Raw genomic sequence first — 15,041 nt, 5'->3', positions numbered from 1 at the left:
AACCAGCAGCAGGTAGTAATCGGAAGACCGTACCAGACCAGGGAGTTTCCTAGTGATGTCTCTGACCCGGGCCCCAGGGAGGCAGCAGACTTCCCTGTGGGACGGGTCCGGTCGGCATATTGGGCCCTCTGTTCCCCTCAGAAGGGAATCGCCTATGATAATTACCCTCCTTTTTTTCTTAGCAGCGGCAGTCATAATGCGTGGGGCTGACTGCCTCACCCTAGGCGACCCCCTGGATGGACCTTTGTCTGCATCCTCATTCGCCTGGCCCTCAAGTTCCAGGGCCCCATATCTGTTGTGTAAGGGCAACCGGGAAGATGAGGGAGGCCGGGCGGGGGTTCACCTGGCACCCCAAGCAGGGACCTGTTTCCATTCCCCCCCCGTCACTTAGGTCCCCTCTTTCTACCTGGTGGCAAGAAGGCAGGGGATCCTCTGCTTCTCGTGGAGCCTCCATCTGCTGGCTTTGCCTCAGGGACAGTAGAGTGCAGCTCCACCAATCTATCTCCCTCACTTCCCGCTCCCAGTGGCAGGCTGAGGTTTTGAGCAGTCCTGCAAGTGCAGGCAGAGTTGTGGGAGCCAGGATTTGGCTGGGCAGGTAAGTGGTTTGAGGGGGAAGGGGCAGGAAGAGAGGAGAGTTAGGTGAAGAAGGAAGCAGAGGCAGGTGAAACTTGCTTCTCTGTTATGAACTTGCTGACTGAATGTCTTTTCTCCCTTTTGTAGCGTATCAGGCCACACAGCAGTACTCTTGTGGAACAGGGGGACCAGCTCTCTATCAGCCTCAGCAGCCTATCGCTGTCCCTGCTTCAGCCTCTTACCCGAACCCTGCCCCTAACACCACCTCTCCCTACCTGCCCTCTGCCCCTACCCACTCTGTGCCCTCCCCGCTGTACCCTGGGCAGCCTCAACCCTCCCCAACGAGCCTGAATCCCGTCTCTTCCTTCCCTCTTCCTCCTTCTGGCGCATCCTTTCAGCATGGCAGGCCAGGACCTCCAGCAACTTCTGTGGCTTATGCATTACCTACTGGACCAACAGGTACTCTGCCTGCAACCAGTGACCTTCCTGCATCCCAGAGAACAGGTCTGCGCTTGGACAGGGGGGCAGGCAGGGAGGGGGAGGGTTTTGCTTTATTACTCAGTTAAATGTGCACCTTTTCCTTGTGAATGCTCCATAGAAAGTTTGCTTGTGCTTAGAGGTCAATTCAAAGCATTTCTAAAATGCATCATCTTCCCTGTGCATCTGGCAATGATACGGCTATGTTGCTGCAGTGGGTGCTTGCTAAGCAGCATGAGCAGTCATCTTTCTCTTGTGAGTCAGACCTTGCCACACAGAGCTTTTGTTTTCCCCAAGACAGGGTGCTACAGCATTGTCTCATTATGAGGCTGTCATATACTGTGGATGGATGGTGGCACAGTTTTAACCTTGTGGGGCTGGCGTCAAAACCTGCTATGTGGCTGGAGAGCAAAATACAAAAATGAGCAAGTTTTCCTAATTGCTGCAGAGAAGATGATCCCAATTCTTCTCGCAGAACAATTTTGCAAATGTAATTTGTCCCTGGTTTGTGAGCAGCATTTCAAGCCTGGGATTGGCAGCATATTTAATTCAAACAGCATTTCCTGTGGCATCAGCTCACTTCCATTATTTTTTTCCTAATCACTTAGTGCAGTGGGATTTACTGTAGCTGTGAGTGCCTTAAAAGATAATCAGAAGTGATTTAGAAATGCTTTTACATGTCTTTCCTGAATGCTGATCAAAAGCATATGTGTGTGGCTGACACATGTTTGAGCATGCATGGTGAGAGAGCACGCACTGAGGTGGGGCTCACTGTCTCTTTGTGACTGCCTGGATGTTACTTTGCTGTGGGACAGTGACCTTGTGATAACAAACCTGCAATTCCTTTGCATACATCAGACTGTGCAGGAAGTATGAGTGGTCCTTTTCTAAACCTGTCCATAAACATACTTCACATCCAGGTGGTTCAGCTGGAGAGTCAAAGACCAGATCTGGGAAGTAGGGAGTAGAGGGAATATTAGGCAGCATATGAGGGGTGTTCCAGGGATGCTGACTCTGATGACAGGCCTTAAGGGGACCCCACTGTGACTCCCTCTCTTCTTTTAAAAGTCTGTTAGGGGTGATGCAGTGCAGAAAAGGCATATTGCCTTTGTCTTGGCAGCAGCAGTCCTATGAGTAGGTGCTCCTGGTGTCCATGAGGCTGGGAGCCCACACCTCTCACAGCATTGCCTTCACATACACACTTGTGTTTTGGGGAGAAATGGTCTTTTGCTCTGTCAAAAAATAGAGAGGACTGGTGTAGGGCAGCCACCAGGGCTGCAAGGGGAGAAGAGGCCTTTTCCCTTCATCCTGCCGCCAGATTCAGTGTCCTTTCTGTTCTTGGAGATGCTGTACCGTGACCTCTCCTGACCCCATGTTACGGGGCATGTCAAACTTGTATCTCTAAGCCAGAGGAATTATTAAATTGGACAGAGGAAGAGGTGTTGGATAGGGTTCTAGGCCTGGGATGTGAAGCAGCACGTTATAATGCAGACAACATAGCTTCTGCTCCTCCAAATAAATGCAAGGAACAAGAAAATTGTTCTTTCTTACCCATTTTACTACTCTACTTGCATCACTGGCAGGCACTTCAGATCTGTCACTTGCGAAGTTTCTTGCGTTAACAGTGAAGTGACAGTCCATGTGGCACGCTCAGAGCGGGTGAAGCTCTGTACTCTGGACGATAGAAATTAGGGACAGTAATGACAATACCGGTCGATTTCTGAAATTGTCTAATCCACATAGACAGTAGTCTAATACATCTTGCCTGTCATTTTAATATAAGGGGAATTGAAGCAGACATTACTCGCATTGCCTTGCCAGATTTTCTTTCAAAATTAAAAGTTGTCCATACTAGGCTTTTTATAAAACTTTCTGAGAACTATCAGTGCTGCTTGTGTTTTTCCCAGCAGCTGTGGTGAGAAGGCAGCCAGTACAAAGTGTCAGACCTTCAGGAACCCAAACTCGGGCATCATCTCTTGATTCCTGGCAAACGCCAGCCTTGGACTGAAATGCAGAGGTGGACTCCAGGGCACAGTGAGGTGCCGAGGCCGGGTGGCTCATGCATGTGGGCTGCTGGCACACAACTGCTGCCTGCAGCTGGAGAACTATGGAAAAAAGATGAGGTATCTGAAGAGCACAGTCTGTCCTCTTCCAATTTTTAGATTACGCCTTTCAAAAAACATATAAAAAAGAAGAAAAAAAAAAAAAACAACTTGCTTTGTAAATGCAGAAATGACAGTGTACATGCTTAATATGCTTAACCACCAACATATTTTCCAGAGTAGCTGCATTGCTTAGTGAAGGATGCCTTGGCATGAGATCCCATAGAACCACAGAAATCTGCAGCCAGAAGTAGATCTCACCTGTAACTCTGAATGTTCCAGTGCAGAGCATATAGTGATGCTGATGTTGGCTTTGAAGTGGTGTGCTGTTGTTGTGTGATGATGATCTAATCTGGGAACGTCATATTTCACTTTGCAAATGTGATTAATTTAAAGGAGGGGGTAAGGGAAGAAGTAAAGAAGATCACAAATTTGAAGTCTTGAAGAGCACCTGACCTTTGAACTGGCTTGGATTTAAAGATGCACTTAAAAAGAAACAGTTCTAGAAATATCTTCTGGATTTTGCAAATGTGTATAACATCAGTATGTTAAGCTGTGCTTGGAGCTCCAGTAAGCAAGAAAAGCCCACATTTAATTTCATTTTCAACCTATCTCACTTTGTTTTGTGATAGATCTTTGAACCTGCTTTCAAAGGAGTTTTAATTTTCAGAGTCTTGAATCTTGTTTGAAATTGTGATAGAGCAATTCTGAGCTAAGGGAAGGGTTTGCACTAGAACTATAAGCGCATCAGACCAACCCCAGGGACAGGAGTTATGTCATCCCCGACGCTCCTCTTCTCTTTGAAATGACGAAGGCTTTATTGGCTGTGTTTTGCCATTTGGATTTGTTGCTCAGTCTGAGCAGGCAATGTGTCTTTTCACACGGGTGTAAAACTGCTGTGTGAACATACATTCTTTTGCTGGGCTGGATGCAGTTGAGAGCATGCCTTGATTTGGGAAAATACTTGACATCCACCTTGAAGTCAAGTACTTTAAGCATCTCTTGAAAAGCTCTCTGGAATGGTAAAATGATGGTGAGAAGATTGTTGGTAAGAGTAATGGTCTGTCAGCTGCACTGGCTGGTAGGAATAGAAAGAGAACACTGGAAGGGAGAAGAAAGTGGGCCAGAACTCAGCAACATTTGTTAGAAACAACTAGAAACACGGATTTACTGCATGGAAAGAGCAACAGGCTTGTTTTCGGGGAAGGCAGACAAAAGCAATTCCACAGGGTGGTTTGGACAAATGACTTGTCTCTAAACTGGCATTGTAATTAGGTTAGGCGTTTTTTCTCCTGACTTCTCATGCTTATTGAAACTAAATCGCTAATCAAAAATTACAGACCAATTGTTTTATTATTTTCTAAGAAAAACTTTTTTTTAGTTCTCTTTGCATTTTATCTGCAGAAAGCCTACCAACTCAAGACCAGGCCTCTCCCTTCGCAGGTGAACTAGGTACCACCTAACCTGAGAATAATTACAGCCACTACATGAAATTAATTGAACAGACATCAATAATGCATATGTTCTTCAGAGAACATTAAGTGCAATGCTGTTTGCCAATTAGACTTTAATCAAATCAATTTTTAATTCCTTAATTAAAACCAATAACATATCTGGAGTTTTTAACCACAGAAACAAATGTTGGTTTTCCTTTTTTAAAGCAAATTATTCCAGGAAATTAACAGCAGTAACAGTCTGGGGGATTTTCTTAATGCGTTACCACTGTCAGCACTGCAGAAATTAGACTTCCTATATCAGAAATATGCTGGGATTTTCTGAATAGGGAGGAACAGAGGAGCCCCTGGGGCACATGGCTGTCGGGAGATGGCACTGCCTTTGGTTAAAGAGAAAGCAGCTGTGAAAAGGGTTTTAAATTGTTTTTCATTTACCCCTTTAACATGCTCTGGATGTGGAACTTGTTTAACAAAAGCTCAGGAGCAAATGAAATTTCAGATAAATTGAGCAAATTCTGCAGTGATGTTAAGCTCTGCTGTCTAAGGTGAATCCATCATCTGCTAAGTGAAAAACACTGTGGTGAAAAAGTCCATTGAGCAGGGATTTGGTTTTGTTGGCTTTTTGTGGCTTTATGCAATAAATCCTGATTACTCAGCAAGGCCACGGTAATGCTGAGATACAATGCTGTGGTCCCAATTATATGCGCTCCGTGATGAGATGGGGAACTATTTCTAATGCACTAACGTGAGCTTTGGTGTATAAATCTTGCAGCTGCACGGAGCGTGCTTTCTTGTAAGAGCAGAAGGTTTGGTACAGAACAACAGCCCTGACTCGGAGTGAATCTGCTCAGACATCCTCTGTGCTGCTTTCAGTTTCAAACAAATTGCCCTTGGTGCAAAAAGCTAGATTTTGCCACCTTGCTCCAGCAGCTCTGCTTTGCTTTTGGGACACAAAGCACCCATAAACATGCTGTAGCTGGCAGGGGAAACCTGGTTTTATGGCTCTTTTGTCTCTCCAGGGCGGCTGGGTGAATCTGGCCTGAAATGTTTAAGGCTCCTGTTGCCTCTTACGCCTCTTTTTTCTGTGTTACGTTGCTGGGGAACATGTCTTAACTGTCATGTATAAATCCATCACGGTACGCAATCACAGCAGCAGCTCTTGGGAAATGGATGCAGCTTAATGGTGTTCTTATTCACCCATGGTTTCTGGCATCTCTGCTGCTGATTAATGTTTATAATAATGTTACAGTGATCATGGAAAAAGTTCAAAACCAGTTCTCATTTCTTCTCATATGATAAGATGGGAGAAACTTTCACCGGTAACTGAAGCTGTCTTCACACATACAGTCTGTGTAGCAGGGCTGTGTTTTGGGCATGGTAGGCAAACTGCCTGCCTTTTCAAAGGGTGTGTCTGCTCAAAGTTTTTTTTCCTGCAAGAGAAGAAAGTTAACTATAAAAGGAATCAACTTCTGTCAAACTTGAGAACAGTCGGTCAAGATGCCACACCTGTGCAGTGGGCGCAGAGCCCAAAGGGGTCTGATGGCTGGGGTGTTGGGAGGCTCTGGCTGGCGCAGAAGCTGTTACAGCCCCTAGTGAAGGGCAGAGGAGCAGGCAGGTGAGGGCAGGCTCTGCCAAGTCCCTGCCAGTAGAACCATGGTGGGGAGCTGGCCCAGCTGAGCTGAAGAAGGCATCACTGCCCTCCTCCGAGGTACTTACAGTCTCTGTTTTCTTTCTGTCCCAGGGCCTCAGAATGGCTGGAACGACCCTCCTGCCCTGAACAGAGCTGCCAAGAAGAAGGTACTTTAGGAAATCCTGTCTTGACACAATTGAGTGCGGACCACTTGAAAAGCAGTAACTTAAGCTGCTCCTGGGAAACTTCTTGGCAGGAGAAGGAAGAAGAAGGGTTAGCAGCAAACAAAACCTGCACCTCGTGAGCAGAAATGGCCTTTATACCTCTCCAATATGCCTCATCTCTCTCAAAATATTTAAGCCTCTAAAGAGATGGTGGCTTTTTGCTAAAGTTGTGGTTGTTAATAACACCACAATTCCCTGGTTTGAGGGAAGAAAATACCTTGGACTGTTTTCATCTGCAGTAAAGCAGATGAGTTTTGCAGATGAAACTTATGTGAAATGATGAGGCCGTGCAAATTGTTATAGATTTTGCTGGAGCAAACTAACTTTGCTGGAGCTGAAAGCAATTTATCCTGATTAAGGGTCTGACCCTGAGAGATCTGCTGAGAGTAAGACAATTTTTGTGATGGAGACAATGTAGTTTTGTAAAACAGGTTTAGATTGCAGCAGGACAGAACAACTGGGGACACTTGGCACAGAGTAGAGTGAGCCTTCTGATCCCCTGGTGCTGGTGTCGTCTTGCATATCTCCACAGCAGTCAGTGTCATCTGCTGCTCTCTGAGTCTGGTGCGTTTGGGAAGCAAGGGTCAGTTTGGGATGTGTAAAGTGTGGGGAGAAAAAAAAAGTTGGAACAGGCAAGATAAAGTCTGGGTGAAGGTGAAGGCAGAAGTCTCCCTTACCCTCTGGGTTTTGGTCTCTGCAGTTCAAGATTAAGAAGCTTTTGTGGAGGATGGATAGGGGATGCTTTGTGTGCTCCTGACTGCCCCAGTGCTGGGATGTTTGTTGCACAGCAGCCGGCATGCTGCCTTTCGGGGCTTCAGGCAAGTCTTAAGTAGAAGGAGGAGAGTTGTCAGTGAGAATAACTGCTGGACCTGAGAGCTCAAGAAGCAGCCTTTTGCAGACAGGGTTTTTGCTACTGCTGTGTGTGTGTGCATCACAGCCAGAATTTCTGCCATAGCCAGGGCTTGAGGGTTGGCTCTCCTCTAAATGAGGAGTCGTGTTTGTTGCATTCCCTGTTGGGTATTTAACAAACTTCTGTCAGAAGTGTTTCTATGTTTGTTTCCCTTATGTCCACTGTATGAGGGGCTGGTTTAGGATATTATAAAACAACTCGCCACATGGGCTATTGTAAAATAGAAGAACCATCTGGCCTCAGCGTAATTTGCAACTGTTTTCCACCTAACTAAGAACTTATCCACCACTCAAAAGTTTATTGCTGTGATTCATTGCTTTTTTGTAACTGACTTTGGTGCTGGATTGGAAATATTTTTCTTGCTGTCCCAAATCACTAGCTTAATTCTGGCATCATTCATTCAGGGTAGCCTTCAGGGTTCTGTAATCTTTCCTTTTTCCATGCACACCCAAAGAAATGTGCACATTTCCATGGGAGCTCTTTCTTTTGTTTGGATTCCTGTATGATTCGTAGCCGAGGTCAGTAGCTCATTTTGTTGTTTCTTCCCTGTACCAAATGTTTCCAAAATGCCCCTGTGTAGATGTGTAGACTGAAAGATGCTTAGGGATGAATCTGAAATGCGCTCATAATCTGTCTTAGTGCAAACCTGTTTGCCAGAAGCTTGAAAGGCTTTCAGAAGCTTTCTTGGTGTGTGTTGCTAGCAGTGACCTATGTACTGCATGGACAAAAATGTACCCTTGAAAGTGAGACACAAAAATCTAAATATAATGACCCAATAGTAAGAATAGATGTACGTTTGAGTTAGTTTTCATTAGTGCAACTATTCTTCTGTTAGTGCTGGTCTGCCAAACCTGTTTTGTGCCCTTAGCAGAGGGAGAGTGGCTCTGATTTGAGGTGGCTGTACTCAGCTCTTGTGGCCAGGAGCAGGCTGGGGCAGACTGCTCCTGCCCTGTGCGTGCAGGAGGGCAGGCAGAGCACACAGGACTAGAAATGCTGGAGGATATTACTGTCCCAGGGCACTACTTACTGTGCAGCTGCAGCCAGAGGAATGGGTTTGTTTAGCCAGAGTGAAATCCTGTATTGCCTGCCCCTGTTATTTCTATATGCTGGGGACTCAGCGCTCTGCTTGGCAGAGCTCTCAATTGCTGCAGGTTGGGAAGTCTGTAGGAGCTGGGTGTTGTGCTCTGCCTGTGGCAGCCACAGCAGCATAAATGCACTGTTTGGTTTTTTTTTTCCCAGGTCCCTGATAACTTCCTGCCCCCGGTTCCCATCACCTCCCCCATCATGAACCCGCTGGTAGATCCACAGTCTCAGGTGCAGCAGCCTCCGGCTTCGGCACCACCCATGGGCACACCCAGCTTCCAGCCTCTGCACCTCCCTGCAGGGCAGCCGGTGCTGCAGGGTGGCTACCCACCTGCTCCCCAGCCCCTGGGATCATGCATCGTGCCACCCGCTGTTTCCAAACCCAGCATGGAGGGGGCCCCTGGGGCCCCAATCGGCAATGCCATCCAGGTAATGTAACCCCAGCATTGCGCAGTTTTGGTTTGTACATCAGCGGAGCCTTGCAGGCTGGGATCCTGTTGGCCAGGCATTTCTTGTACCTCCAAAGTGTACTGCAGAGTTTTTAGTCACTAGCTTTTCACCATGCTGGCATTTTGCTGCTGTAATCTCCACCTAGATACTACCTCTTTGCAGTTAATACTCTAGTCATTATGGACCAACAAGCTGCTTCTGCAACTTCACAGCTCTCCAGAGGAAGTGACAGCAGATGCTGATAATGTCACCTCCACACACTCACAGGGAAGAAATAGGAGTTGTGCCAAGCTGGCTAATAATGCCACTTGGCAACGTGTGGTCATAGAGGCCTGGAAAAGCCTCACCTGCTCTCTGTTTCTCAGCATGTGCAGGCACTGCCAACAGAGAAGATTACCAAGAAGCCCATCCCTGAGGAGCACCTTATTCTGAAGACTACGTTTGAAGCTCTTATCCAGAGATGCCTGCTGTCTGCCTCTGATCCGGTAGGTCTCTGTGGTGTTCCCAGAGTACCCCTGTGTTTGGGTGAATGCACTGGTACCTGTAACACAGCTAGCCATCGCAGTCTCTCCTGAGATAGCTTTTTCCTTCTAAAGGCTGCTTCGAGCAGCCTCAAGCAATGCATAGAAAAGCCATATGCACATAGGATGTGGCAGTATGGGACCATAGCACAGCCCAGCTGCCTGAGCACTTTGATTCTGGTCCTTAGAGCCCTCAGCATGGGCAGAGCACAATGGTGCTGTTTATGGCCAGGGAATTAACCCATTGCAGCCCCCTCTGCTGCTTTCTCCTAAGGAGGAGGGTTGGAATTGGTTACAGTTGAGGTTTTGATGTTGATGGTTAAAAAAAAATAAAGTAAAAAATTCTAAAACCTTCAGAAAGTGTTGTCCTTCTGTCAGGTGATCGCTGTGGAGGCATGCCCTGTACCTTTGCTTAACTGCTTCTTATAATTCAGAGCAGGAAGCAGCTGGTATTATGCCAGGTCTCATAACATACGTGAGTACATGTCTCAGATTTTGATCTGTGATTTGTGATTTCTGATAAACTCATTTCAAAAGGAAACAACGGATAGCAGAGAAGTGGGAGGTTATGAGCTTTAACACGACCACTGGAGCTGGATAGGAAAAACATTTCCTGTGGCAGGCAGTACTTTGTAAATGAGCCATCCATCTCAAAGCTTCTCATTTATTTCCAGTGGTCAGTAGATAACACGCTACCCCAAAGCCCAGATACTGACTGTTCAGCTCGTGCCTGCTGCATGCTGAAAGGTGGATGATGAAAGACAGGCTGGTGGTGTGCAGAGGGCTTTGTGCACTAAATGTGCTTGGTCAGCAGCACAGACTTGTGCTCCTGTTACGGTGACTGGGAGCTAAGCTGTCTGAGGGCTCTGTGGCAGTGACTGTGGGAGTATATTGGGCGTTCAGTGTCACTTCTGTCTTATGTTCGCTGCACAATTTCAGCTGGCTCTGTAGTTTAGACTTGGTATTTGCATGTATGTACTCCTTTACCCTGCGGGTCTCAGCCCAGCAGTTTCAGGGTGGACTTGCCCACATACTCCTTTACAGAAGCTTTTCAAGGCCATATACCTTTCTTTGGACAGACCTCATAAGGTTCAGTAGCATTTGATTGCTCAAAATCCTTTCTTTAAAGGTTAGGCTGTAGAGTGCAGGGATAGAAATTGTATACTGCACGTACCCTTTGACCTTTTCTTCCTCTGAGTGCTCCTTCTCCCAGACACATAAGGCAAAAGCATTCAATTCACATCTGTATCCAGGGATTGCTTTTCTGCTCTGCCAACACATTTTGCTTGCTTCTTGTTAATTCTCTGATTTTCTTAAGCAGAGTAAGCATTTCCGGCACGCAGTGCTGAGAGACATTGTCCTGACTGTGTACAACAGGTATTGTCAGAACAAACGCAAACACTACTCAGTTATTACATTCCGAAGGGGAAAATGGGAACAGGAAGCAAAGAGTGAGAACAACCAGTTTGCACTTCTTCCACCTAACTTCCTTTGGCTGGAGAGATGTCTTGCTATTTACTAAACACAATTTATTCCTCTTTGCCCTAGTTGGCCATTTGTAAAATGAAAATAGCATGTATGCCTTTTCACAGGTTTTGAAACAAATGTTCCAAAGTTGTGTATCTGAGAGAGTTGGCCATTCCAAAAGAATTAGCCAGTTTCTTACCTGCTCCTCCTGGGGTACTTTTTCCTTACTTGTCTCAGTTCCTTGACAACATAACTAGTGCTGAGGGGTTTTCCATGCACAGCCTGAGATCCACATGCTATGTTCTCCTTTATGCCGTTTGCCATCCGAACAGCTTTCCCTAATTTCTAGCACAGCAGGCAGCCACCAGTCTGTCTTGATCCCTGAGCTAGAGCATTCCCATAGGCTTTGTTATTTTCTCTCTGGGCAGTTATTTAATCCAGGGAAACTTTTCCAGTTGCCAGGGGAAATGGCACTATCCTAAGTGAAGATGGATTGATGTGCATACTGATTTAGGAGGAAGTTCCATTACTCTTGTGCACTGATGCCATTTCTACTGCTGTTGACCACCACCTTTTTTGTGCTTCTGTAATTGTAACCTTGATGCTTTATTACTGTTTTATTATTCTGGATTAAAATCTTCAATTTCTGTAGCTGTTTGTTTAAAAAAAAAAAAAAAAAAGAGTGGATAAAAATATTTCTCCAGCAGCTGGTGTGGTTTACTCTATATAAAATCATGGAAGCACAAAGGATCTGTAAGGATAGTTTGGGTTAGGCTATTAGTTTTTCTGTTGGCTTACAAACTTACAAACAAACTCCTCCTGGTTTTACTAATAACATAATGAAAAATATAATTAGGATTTGCCATAAATAATGACTGAGTTGTACGTACTTAGACTTCAGTAGTGCCCTTAAGCTCTCATTGACGTTGCTGGATCCTTGATTCCAGTAATAACTTTATCCAGCTATCATTCTGCTTTGCCAGTGAACGACAGAAAAAAAAATTCATGCTGCAACTCAGAATTCTGTCACTTTCCGTATCAGCTATACAAGTGGGTTTTGCAAATGACCAGTGGCCTTTGGGATGCACCTCTACAGTTTACTATTCTCTGTAGCTAACTAGAGCAGTTACATGTGGAGAACTACAGTCATATCACGTGGTCTTTCCTAGCAAAATCAGGGGAGAAAAGTACAGAGCACAGAATTCAAATAATGTGTTAGGAAAATGTTGTTGAGAAGGGAATTTCATGTGCTGCGTGGACCTCTTTGCAATGATATCAGATCAGTATGGTGTTCTTAAAATCACTGTGTTTTAATGTATTTATTTCTCTTGCAGCAAACCAAGAGGAAACTAGATGATGCAAATAAACGCCTGGAGTTTCTATATGACAAACTTAGAGAACAAACAGTAAGTTCTGTTTTACTCCCCCCCCCCAATCAAATATTGCAGGTATGGCCAAGAACTTCATTGGTGGTGTGGACCCCTCTGCAGTATGTAGCAGGTGCTTGTTCTTTCTTTGGAAGCATGCTTCAAATCCATTTATTGTATGTTTCCTTGCATTTCCCAGAAATGGCTAGGTAGAGTGCTTAGCCCCAGGTGCCTGTGCAGACTTTACAGTGTTCTGGGGTCATGTCATGAGTTTTATGGTGCTGTGCAGGGACTGCGCTGAGCCAAAGAGCAGAGCTTCTTGCAGTAGGCACTGGGTGAATGTGTCCGGAGGGTCCCTGTCCCCAGTTGCTGGCAGAATGAACCAACACAGCGAGTTCCCCCACTCCTACTAGGAACTGAGAGACACGCAGCCTGGGGTCAAAAAACACCCAGAAGATTTAGATGTTGGAAGGCAGATGTGCAAGTACTTTTGAAGATCTGGTAATTATTCCAAAGCCTTCCAGGAGGTCTGTGGCAGAATAAAGGACTGGGCTTAGATCTCTTAGTACCTTAGGATTAGAGTGGTCAGGATTACTGTCATTGTCAGGCCATCTTTGGTGAGCTTTTAACTTTACCCCAAAGGCATAAAAGCTCAGTAGGATTTCATGTGCCACAGTCTGTCACAGCTGGTCTCCCACCTCAGGGAATTGCATCCAGGGGCTGGCAGTGAAGGCTTGCAGGGCTTTGCAGTACTGCAGAGAAGGTACATTCTGGTTGAAGTCTGCTGTTAGACTTCTCAGTGACTGTTCCTAGTGTGGTGCAGCTCTGAAGATGGCTATCTTCAAAGAAGGGAACCTGCTGTTTTTCTAGCACTAGTGTATGTGGTTTTTTTTTTTCTGCTGACCTGCCTTGCCTGGCTTCCTTGCAGCTCTCTCCAGCCATCATTAGCGGTTTGCACAACATTGTGAAGAGCATCGAAACCCGCAACTACCAGGAAGGACTGAACATCCACACGCACATAGTCAGCACCAGCAACTTCAGCGAGACCTCTGCTTTCATGCCTGTTCTGAAAGTTGTCCTCACCCAGGCCAATAAGCTGGGTGTCTGAAGTAACCCTGCATTTGCAAAGCCTTGATGGTTGCTTTTCCAAAGAAGTGCATTTCTACAGCAAACATGCCAGAAATGGACCAAATGCTAGTCCTTACGGCATGTCGCAGTAGAGCGCTGACAAATGGCATTACACTCTCCCTGCAAAATACTTTGTTCTAGGAGGGCCGTGGAGCCTTGGTGCTTTTCTTTTTATTTTAATCCTTTTCCCATCCTAATGATTCTTGTCTACAGATAGTATATTTAATGGATGATGCCCCATATTGTCAATTTTTAGATGCATGTTATACTGCTAAACAGTGGCTTTTAATAACAGATATATGTGTTAAAACAACAAGGTAAGTTGTGTATCAGACCCTAAAACAGATTATTCCCTTCCATCCCACTGTTCCTTATCCACCAGATTAAAGAGTCTGATCATATTATAAGTGTATTTGGTCTTTCATTTTATGAAACTGCTTGCAGTTCTGTTATTACAATTTACATGTTAAATAGCTTAATTTTGCACTGGGGCAAATGAGCAAAATAAAGGCTGATGTGATATTTTCAATAAATGTTAATTTATTAAAATGTGTCTTTATGAAGTGCAACTTAGAGATTTTTGAACCCAGAGTACAGTGGGGTGGCTTTCTGTTGCGTCCTAGGCATGAGGATATTTTTTTCTCCATGCTCATTGCTAAAAGCTCTATTAACATTTATACTGAGAGATTTACATTTCAAGGAAGGTTTAGCAAGGGTTCTGAACACATCTGTTTGTATTTTTAAAAGCTAAGAGCGGAAATAATGCAGAGTGGTTTAAGCCACCCATACAGAGACACGGATATTTAGTGTGTAAACAAGGTGCAAATTGTTTCTTGCAGTCCCCTGAACCTGGAGATTGCTGCCTCTGCTGCGCTGCTTACCACTGCGAGGGCATGCTGTGCTGTGAAACTGCAAGCATGCTTCTCATGTTGGGTCAGGTGCGTTTCACAGCACACTGTCCTTTCCTGTGACACAGTTCGAGTTGGCTTTTAAGTTTTAAAAATTTGAAAGTGTGCCATGAATAGCAAGTATGTCTAGGAAGAACAGCAATTGGAAGAAATGTCCAGGTTTAAAAAAAAGGCCATTTTGCCTGAAAACTATCGAAAATATCAGAGTCTGCAGAATGTAATTTGGCAATACATACTGCAAGAAATATGCAATTGCAATGCAAATCATGCTGACTTCTGTGACTTAAACTGATTATGAGTTACAGATTTGTCAGGCAAAACAGTTCCATTTCTCTGACAAAATTGAGCTTAATTTTATTTCCAGCATTTTCTGACCTCCTAAGCTTTTGTAATTGGTGAACATAAAGCATCAGTTTGGAGTTGCTTTGTTTCAGGAGTTTAAAAAAACAAGTTATTTTCTTCCCCTTGATCTAGGTTATAGGTTTCTAAGCAGTGTTATAAGTAGATTGTATTCTGTTCCTGTCATTCAGAAGGTTTGCAGGTATCCCCCTTTATTCATCTATGCCCTTAATAAAAACTCCTTGCCCAGTAGGCTCTGGTATTGGCTGAATCACATCAGAAACGTGATGTATGTTAATGCTGCCAGAAACTGGTAGTAAAGAAATGGCAGTCTACCTCGGTGGGAAAAATATTCAGGTCACCAGACCCACTCCACGCTGTGGTCCCACACTGGGACCACATTATCTA

At 45.0% G+C, this 15,041-nt stretch overlaps 1 protein-coding gene across 16 annotated transcripts in view; it reads left to right on the top strand.

The window, feature by feature from the left end:
• SEC31A (SEC31 homolog A, COPII component) overlaps positions 1 to 13,935 on the top strand; it is a 50,226-nt gene extending 36,291 nt beyond the window's left edge. For 4 of the 16 annotated variants that reach the window (XM_076336986.1, XM_076336991.1, XM_076336992.1 and 1 more), the window contains 7 exons: positions 721 to 1,077; positions 4,557 to 4,604; positions 6,348 to 6,403; positions 8,610 to 8,882; positions 9,269 to 9,388; positions 12,226 to 12,297; positions 13,187 to 13,935. In XM_076336986.1, the coding sequence (XP_076193101.1) occupies positions 721 to 1,077; positions 4,557 to 4,604; positions 6,348 to 6,403; positions 8,610 to 8,882; positions 9,269 to 9,388; positions 12,226 to 12,297; positions 13,187 to 13,366 (1,106 nt within the window). In that variant the 3' untranslated portion in view covers positions 13,367 to 13,935. The remainder of the gene's footprint in view (positions 1 to 720; positions 1,078 to 4,556; positions 4,605 to 6,347; positions 6,404 to 8,609; positions 8,883 to 9,268; positions 9,389 to 12,225; positions 12,298 to 13,186) is intronic. The other 12 variants (XM_076336999.1, XM_076336997.1, XM_076336994.1 and 9 more) reach the window with 6 other exon arrangements.
• The last annotated feature ends 1,106 nt before the right edge of the window (positions 13,936 to 15,041 follow it).

The sequence above is a fragment of the Aptenodytes patagonicus genome, chromosome 4 (genome assembly GCF_965638725.1).
Source record: "Aptenodytes patagonicus chromosome 4, bAptPat1.pri.cur, whole genome shotgun sequence".
Classification (NCBI taxonomy): Eukaryota; Metazoa; Chordata; class Aves; order Sphenisciformes; family Spheniscidae; genus Aptenodytes; species Aptenodytes patagonicus.
This window is presented reverse-complemented; position numbering and strand designations above follow the sequence as displayed.